General features: G+C 44.7%; 1 protein-coding gene and 1 non-coding gene across 2 annotated transcripts; both read right to left on the bottom strand.

The window, feature by feature from the left end:
- GFER (growth factor, augmenter of liver regeneration) lies at positions 1-5,837 on the bottom strand. Its single transcript, XM_033962508.1, has 3 exons — positions 5,694-5,837; positions 3,306-3,505; positions 1-521 (listed from the first exon to the last, which is right to left on the bottom strand). Exons 1-3 carry the CDS (start codon positions 5,835-5,837, stop codon positions 359-361), a joined length of 507 nt encoding a protein of 168 aa, XP_033818399.1. The 3' UTR covers positions 1-358.
- On the bottom strand, positions 823-925 carry LOC117345901. The gene has a single exon (XR_004536526.1). It is a non-coding gene; the product is annotated as a U6 spliceosomal RNA (small nuclear RNA).
- Positions 5,838-8,940: the final 3,103 nt, after the last annotated feature.

The following is an 8,940-nucleotide window of genomic DNA, read 5'->3' on the forward strand; positions in this document are numbered from 1 at the left end:
CCCCCCCCCCCCCCCCCCACACACACACACACACAGATCCACCTTGCTCCTCAGCAACAGAATGCTACTGTCACATGTAGGGGACCATATGGTCAGCTGGGGGCAAATACATATCACTGAACTTTCCCACGCACGGATGCAGAGTGTTAACAACGGCCATTATACAAAAATAAATGTCTCATTACAATTTCTTAGAAAGAAGCTTCTGCACAGCACAAGCACACGTGTGTCTTTCATTTTACAAAACAGAAAAAGCACAGTCTACTCACGTCTAGTTTCATTTTAAATAAATTTGCACCAATTTTACACAGCAGTCAAGGCTGGATCTCGTTAGTGTTTGGTTGTGGCAGCCTTGATATTAATCACAAGAGCCATCCTTCCAGCCATCTCGCCATCGCTCATCGACTTGAGAACAGTCAAACTCGGCTTTTCCTAACTTTCGGTTGACCTCATTGTGTAGGAGACACATCCATCGTGAGAAGTTATTTCTGCTGCTTGTGTCTGCTTGTGCTTTGGCTAATCTATAACACAGAAATAGCAACATTCAGGGAACACTGCAAAAGCTTAATTGCTGGGGCAGCGCTGGGATCCACAATTTTGAAAGAACCAGGACAGAAATTCAATCTTCAGGAGCAAAATTTTATTTATTTATTCAGTTTTCCATACCGTTCTCCCAGGAGAGATCAGAACGGTTTACATGAGTTTATTCAGATAGGGCTCACCATCTATCTAATGTATCTGGAGCAATGGGGGGATTAAATGACTTGCCCAGAGTCACAAGGAGCAGTGTGGGTTTGAGGGTGCTGAGGCTGTTGCTTTAACCACTGTGCCACACTCTTCATGAATTTGCGTGTCATCCTTGCACAGGGGCCACTCTAATCTTCTCTGTATAGTTCCAATTTTAGTATATGTGCTGCCGAAGCATAGTTTAATGGGTATAACTTATGGACAGACTAGATCAGTGGTCTCAAACTCAAGCCCTTTGCAGGGCCACATTTTGGATTTGTAGGTCCGCAGAAAAATAAATAACAATTTTGCATGAGGTAAAACTCTTTATAGTTTATAAATCTCCCCCCCCCCCGCGAAGGCCTGCATGTTCCCCCTTCTTTGCAGTATCCTCCAGCTTCCTCCCTGGCCTCCCGATCTTAGTTTCAGCTAATTACCACAGCCTGCAGAGAAGATCGCTGGTGCTGTAGCGTTCCTTGCAGGCTGCCATCAGCCTCCGCAGCATGTTCCCTCTGCTATGGTCCTACCCCTCCTGTGACGTCAGGGGCGGGATCGCAGCAGAGGGAACGTGCTGCTGAGGACGACGGCAACCTGCAAGGACTGCTACAGCACCAGCAATCCTTTCTGTAGGCTGCGGTAATTATCTGAAGGTAAGAGCGGGAGACCTTTGGGGAAGCCGAAGAAAGCTGCAAAGAGCGGGCAGCGCTAGTACAGGCAGCACTAGTGCAGGCCACGGGCCGCAAAATAGTATCTGGCGGGCCGCATGTGGCCCCTGGGCCGCGAGTTTGAGACCACTGGACTAGATGGACCAGTCAGGTCTTTATCTGCTGTCATTTACTATGTCTTTGGTTATGGATGCAGAGGACTGGAGAACACACGAGGCAGAAAGGGGTCAGACCACCCTAAAACTCTTTTTTTTTTTTTTTGTGTACAACAGCAGAATCAAAGACTGAACGATTTAGTTTGTACCTAGAGCAAAGATTTATGGAAACAGATCTCCTCTGTGGGATGTGCCAGGCAGTTCTGCCCTGGACAGGAAGCTGGGGTTCATGGACTTTGCTCAGACTGACTTTTCTTATCGCTCTTGAGCAGGTGTTCACAACCTCTTAGAAACACCTGTGACTATAACTGTGTACTATACTGGTCAGACCAGTCCAACAAGCCCAGTATCCTGGCTCTGACAGTAGCCAGTCCAGGTCACATGTACCTGGCAGGATCCAGTTTTCATTTAAATCATGTCTTTCCCAAGTCTGCAAAGTGCTCCAAAACATGTCTAAACCTTTTTTAACACTCTGAAATCCTCAAAAAATAGGCTATAGTAGGAGTCCAAGCAAACAGTTGAATTAAGAGATTATTAGGATCTCAAGTGCTCACAGTTGTATGCCATTTAATACGATATGCATACGATAGTTATATGCTAATACTTGTCCAAACGGCATACAACTGTGAGCACTTGAGATCCTAATAATCTCTTAATTCAACCGTTTGCTTGGACTCCTACTATAGCCTATTTTTTGAGGATTTCAGTGTGTTACATAAGTTTTTAAACCTTTTTTAAACCAAACTTTTTTAACTGGCAACAAAATCCATAGCTTAACTGTATGCTGAAAAACACCTTCTCAGATTTTAAGAAATGTGCTGCATGATAATTTCATGGATTTTAATAAAAACCAATTGAAGTGAAGAAAAAAAAAAAGATCTGGGGTGCTTTTTTTTTTTAATGTTTTCTTTTATAACTCAAAGAACATATAACACATCACTGCAAGTTAATGAGCCCCTAGAACAACAGCAAAGAGAAACCCCCAAAACACATCACCATCCGCCCTCATAGAAACCATTCCAGGTAGCTAGACAATAAATCCCAGAATCCAATCAGTGCTCCCCATTTCTCCCCATAAGTCTGGGGATACTTTTCAAGACAATGGCCCTGATTCTATAAAAAGCGCCTGCCGTTAGTCGCCTAGACAACCAACTTAATTTTTGAATTGGTTGAATCGGCACTGTTAATTGAACAGCGCCACTAAAACCCAATTTCAAAAAATTTAATATTTGGGTAGCTGCTGTCTACACTGAGCCTACCCAAAAAGTGGGTGTGGCTAGGGGGCGGAGTTTAGACATGAAATGAGTTAGGCACTGGTATTTTAGGCCTAATATGTCGGCACCTAAGTTGCAATTGTCTAACGGTGCCTAACTTGATTTAGACACCGCTAGGTGTGATTCTACAAATGACGCCTAAGTTTGAATGACAGGCAGTAGGCACTGTTTACAGAATCGGGCCCAATGTGTCTAGTCTTCACTAGAACGCAGGACCCAGAATAAGGAATAGTAACAGTCGCAGTACTGCTTGGCAATAGCAAATATGACATAATCGTTCGATGGAGGACATTCAGGAAATCCACTGCATTTAATCATAAAGATTGGGTGTGATAAATAAGGATATTAGGAGAGAGGAGGAAAGAAAGGTGAGGAGGGTTCAGTCTCCAGTGAACAAGATTTGCAGGCTCCAATGATCCTTTAGTAATCCAAATGAATTTATAATCATACTGTGCTTTCTGGACATGAAAAATAAAACCACATACCTCTCTCTTAAATCTTCTGCACATTCTTCACAAGGATAAAACTTTGAGAATAAATTGATGAAAGTCTTCATTTCTTCCTGCTGAGCGGTGCTTGGTTTATCTGGATAGTAAGCAGCCGTCGTGTGCAGGAAGGCCCAGGTGCTCCTACCGAGCTCTTCTCTGTCTAAGGGACACTCTGGGGGTCTCGTCACCTCCTCATCCTGCTTCAGAAAAACAGCGCTTATAACTGTTCAGACTTGTCCAAAGTGATTAAGAAGATCCTCAAATACTAAGAAATGAAGTCAAGAGATTGAGAAAATGTGGCAGAAAGATACAGAAATATTTTCTATCATTGTGGTTACCATACACTTCACGAAAAGGAATTTCCAAACTCACCTGGATAAGTTGCCTAAATACGTTACATCTTATGGTACTACAGCAACTGTTATTAGTAAATCTGAGAGACTGAGATCATACTCCCGTAATTGATACTGGTTGCATTTTCTTGTCATTCACCACTCTGTATCCTCGCTATATATGTAACTATCTTTGCATAGTAAACCGCTTCAACCGCATTATACAGTCTCTTGCATTGTATCTTGCTCTATAAGTCTCTTGCACTGTATTTTCACTGTATAAATATCTCTGCTGTATATGTACAGTCTCTTGCATTGTAAATCTGCATTGTTTTTTCGCTGTATAAACACCTATGCTGAATATGTACAGTCCCCTGCACTATAAACTGCTCTCAACTGCATAGTACATTCCCTTACATTGTATCTTCGCTGTATATGTACAGTCTCTTACATTGTAAACCGCTCTGAACTGTTTGTGGTATTGCGGTATAAAAAATAAAGTTATTATTATTACTCCATATACCCTGGTTTAAGAGAGGGGTTCATGTATGCAAAACTAACCCATGTGAGATAGATATTAGCCCCAGAACGATTTATCTCTAGACAGAAAGGAAGAGTAAAATTGAGGTGTTACATGCAATGTATATTATACCTAATGCAGACAGAGCATGAGGAGCTACTGAGAATTTTATATCAATATATAGCCATATAAATAGATGAGAGATTTGCAAGCATTATATAGTATGTAACATATATTGTAGAACAGCATGTACAGAAAGTGGGAGGAGTTATACATTCTCTATATAGATATACCTTACATGTAACAATTTCTGTGTACATTATAGAAGTTTCTAGAAAGGGAGGAGTTATATGTGAGATACATATATTGAGGGGATTCTCCCTATATATATATATGCAAAGAGAAAACTGTAGGTGAGTAACAGCTGTATATGACGAAAGAGAAATTTCATGTGGGGGGGTTAAACTTCTACCCCACTTACATCCTAAGTGGCTACACATCTATACATAAAGAGGGAGAAATTGCAGGTTTTTTATGCAATGGACATTACAGAAGTTAGGAGTTATATTTGCTATATATCAGTGGTCTCAAACTCGTGGCCACATGCGGCCCACCAGGTCCTATTTTGAGGCCCTCGGTATGTTTATCATAAACACAAAAGTAAAATAAAACAGTTTCTTAGCTATAAATGACAATATTATTATCAAGACTTAGCCAAAAGGAAAGATTTATAAACTATAAAGAGTTTTACCTCATGCAAAATTGTCATTTCTTTAAGAAGACATTAACTATTTTTTTCTGAGGCCCTCCAAGTACCGACAAATCCAAAATGTGGCCCTGCAAAGGGTTTGAGTTTCAGACCACTGCTATATATCTATATCGAGAGTGAGCATTGCAAGCGTTAAATATGACGGATATTACAGAAGTTTTAATTGATGGAAAGGAAGAGAGGTCTCGGGTTTCTCTCTCAAACTTTTTTAGCTCTGGCACACTAAGGGCTCCTTTTACAAAGATGCGCATTTTTAACGCACGCACCAGTTTAGCGTGCGCTGCCCAAAAAACTACCACCACTATTCTGCGTGTTAAGGCCCTAACGCACCTTTGTAAAAGGAGTCCTAAATGGAGCAAATGTTTTTTGTCTGCAAATCTCTCTCATGCACATTCATTAGGGCTATCCCAAAAACCAGACAGGACAGGGTTGGGAACCACTGCTCTAGATCAGGGGTAGGCAATTCCAGTCCTCGAGAGCCGGAGCCAGGTCAAGTTTTCAGGGAATCCACCATGAATATGTATGAGATGGATTTGCATGCACTGCCTCCTTGAGATGCAAATCTATCTCATGCATATTCTGTAAACCTGACCTGGCTCCGGCTCCCCAGTCGGGCTTTCAGGATTTCTTCCATGAATATGCAAATAGATCTCATGCATATTCATGGGGGAAATCCTGAAAGCCCGACTGGGGACTTTGACGCCCCTGCTCTAGAGAGCGGCTGTTCTGATGGTTCGAGGCAGAGGAAGGCGCTGCCCACCCACCACCGAGGCCCCCGTCTGCTTCCGCTGCTCCTTGATCCAGCTCCGGAAGTCGGTACAGGCCCGGCACGGCTTCTTGGCTCGCTGCTCGCCAGCCTCCTGGGTCGGCAAGGGCTCGGCTTCCCGCCGGCCGCTGGGCGCCGCCATCTTGGGCGCGCGGTGCACGCTGGGCCGGGGAGAGCCGGGGTCGCCGCTCGCTGGGCGCCGCCATCTTGGGCGCGCGGAGCACGCTGGGCCGCCGGGCGCCGCCATCTTGGGCGCGCGGAGCATGCTGGGCCGAGCCGTCTCTCCTCCCTCCACTCAGGAAGTGAACTTGGCCCTTTACTAAACAGCTAAAAAGACACTGAATTTCAGTCTATGTATGGTTTATTGAAAAAAAACAATGGAATCAGCAAAATTGAAGTTCCAACATGAACCACGTGTCATCTATAGCCATATAAGTAGATCCAATAGACCATTTATCAGTGTTGTGCAATGTAATAAGGCTTTTGGGGTTAAGTAGCTCTCATATCAATATATTAAACAAACTACATTCCACCATTGCATATAGTGTCATTTGGAGTTTAAGATCCATTGCTTTGGAAATTAGTGCACCAATTAAGCTAGTTGGCAATTCAGCATTTACTGCCGCCTAACTTATTGCGCCGTTTGCAGAATCTGCCCCTAAATGTCTAGGAGGGGCCATTAGAAGTAAGGAGGGATTCCTGTCTATTCTCATCACATCCTGAGACAGGGGCAGAAGTTCTTACCTGCTGCTTTCACTACTACTATTCCTATTAATTATTTCTATAGCGCTACCAGACATAAGCAGCGCTGGCCAGAGTCCCTGCTCAAAGGAGCTTACAATCTAAACAGACAAGCAGGATGTCATAGATACAGTTAAGGGGAACGGTTAATCTGCTGGCTGAGTTGGTGGGCAGTGGGGAATAGGGCTATGGATTGAAGGCTATATCAGAAAAGTGGGTTTGCAGTCTACTTTTAAACATGGAAAAGGGGCTTGACCGACAAACTCAGGTAATTTATTCCAGGCATAGGGGGCAGCTAGATGAAAGGAACAAAGTGTGCAATTGGCAGAGAGGAGAAGGGTAATGCTTAAGGTGACCATACGTCCCGTTTTGAACTGGACAGTCCCTTTTTCACATCCCCTGTCCTGTTGTCCCCACTCACAGCTTCGGTACACACGAAATGTCCCGTTTTCAGAGAGGGCGTCCCAAAGCTGTGAGTGGGGACAAAGGGACAGGGGATCGCAGCCTCCTATCTCTCTCTCCCAGCGAGTTGACAACCTCCCTCTAGTAGCGTCGGCAGCCGCAACAAGCTAAACAGGCTGCTTCGCGGCTTTCTCCTGCCGGTGAAGCATCACTGATGACATCGGTGACGCGGCAGAGGGATTCGCGGGCAGGAGAAAGCCGCAAAGCAGCCTGTTTAGCTTGCTGCGGCTGCCGACGCTACTGGAGGGAGGTTGTCAACTCGCTGGGAGGGTCGGGAGGGAGAGATAGGAGGGTCAGCGGGGGTTCGACTGGGAGGGGGGAGAAGCGGTCTGGCTCAGTGCTCCATTACATTCTTCAGGCAGCAGCAGCGTTTACAATTCGCTGCTGTTGCCGGCTTCAGGCCTTGCTCTCTGCCGGATCCTGCCTACTTCCTGTTTTCATGAAGACAGGACCCGACAGAGAGGAAGGCCTGAAGCCGGCAACAGCAGTGAATTGTGAATGTTCAGGACACCAGGCCTTGGGGTGACAAGGAGGAAAGGGAGCAGAGGGGGAGAGAATTGGGGAGAGTGTTGAAGGAAGATGAGGGAGGGAATGAATGAAAGGAAATGCCAGGGCTTGGAGGGAAGGAGGAAGGTATGCCAGACCAAGGGAAAAGGAAGGAGGAGATGTCAGAGCATGGAGGGGGAGGGAGAGATGGAAGGAAAGGAGAGAGATGCCGGGAATCAGGGAAGGGATGATGCCAGACCATGGGGGAAGGAAAGAAAGGAGAAGAGAGAGATGCCAGAGCATAAGGGAGGGGGTGGAGACAGAGAGAGAAAAACGGAGAGGTGACAGAGCTGAAATCAATCATGTACAAAGGAGAGAAGGGGCACGGGATAGATAGTTTATGGAAGGAGCATAGAAAGAGGGAAGATGCCATATGGAAGAGAGAGGGCGGACACTGGATGAAAAGAGCACAGAGGGCAGTGACTGGAAGGGGCAAGATAAAGGGTAAACAGTAGATGGAAGGGATAGAGAGAGGGAAATAGACACTGAATGGAAGTGTGGAGGAGAGGAGGGACAGCCGCTGAATGGACGTGTGAGGGACACTGGAAGGAAGTAAGGAGGAAGAAAGAAAAAAAGGGTACATGCAGGATTGAGGGAAGAGGATAGAGTTAGTTACTGGAAGGGGTGAGGGAAAGAGGTGGCAAGCTATAGGCAGACACAGTGAAAGAGGGAAATTGAGGACTGAATAGTAAAAAAGAATTTAGACAGAGGCAGAAAATAAATTGAGAAGGAAGACCAGGGAAGAACAGGAGGAAGGGAGCGGAGAGAGAGATGCCAGAGCAGGGGGGAAGGAGAGGAGACAGATACCAGACCTGGGAGGAAGAAAAGAGGAAGGCGACAGATACTAGATCCGAGGGGAAAAAAGGAGGAGAGAGAGATGCTAAAATCTGCTGGGATGGAGGAAGGAAAGAAGGAGAGAAAGATTCAGAGAAAGGGGGGGGTTGTAAGCACATTAGAAAGACTACAGAGAAAAAGGCTTTGACGAAAGTGGAAAGACAGGAGGCAGATGCTTGACTATGGGAGGTTCAAACAGAGGGGGAGAGAGAGGGAAACCTGGAACAAAGGTAGAAAGGAAAACTGACACTGAATCTGGGGAGGGTAACAGAGGGAAAAGAGAGAGAGACTTGGACTCAAAGGGGATGGAGTGGATTCTGAAAGAAATGTTGAATGCGAAAGAAAGATTGGATGCACAGTCAGAAGGAAGTGCAACCAGAGACTCATGAAATCACCAGACAACAAAGGTAGGAAAAATGATTTTATTATCAATTTAGTGATCAAAATGTGTCTGTTTTGAGAATTTATATCTGCTGTCTATATTTTGCACTATATTTGTCTATTTTTCTATAGTTACTGAGGTGACATTGCATATTTTAAAGTAATCTGCCTTGATATCTTTGAAAAAAACCCTGAAACTCGTAAATGATAATTAATATTTTCTCTGCGTACAGTGTGCATTGTGTGTTTTTTAAAAAATATTTTATGTTTACCATAATGAA

Source organism: Geotrypetes seraphini, chromosome 11 (assembly GCF_902459505.1).
Source record: "Geotrypetes seraphini chromosome 11, aGeoSer1.1, whole genome shotgun sequence".
NCBI lineage: Eukaryota > Metazoa > Chordata > Amphibia > Gymnophiona > Dermophiidae > Geotrypetes > Geotrypetes seraphini.

Bases quoted from the DNA above. Each gene is read 5' to 3' on its own strand.
- GFER (XM_033962508.1), bottom strand. From the start codon at position 5,837: ATGGCGGCGCCCAGCGGCCGGCGGGAAGCCGAGCCCTTGCCGACCCAG. The intron at 3,506-5,693 runs GTGGGTGGGCAG...TTTCTGAAGCAG, and splicing joins AGCAGACGGGGGCCTCGGTG to GATGAGGAGGTGACGAGACC. The intron at 522-3,305 runs GTATGTGGTTTT...TCTGTGTTATAG, and splicing joins GCAGAAGATTTAAGAGAGAG to ATTAGCCAAAGCACAAGCAG.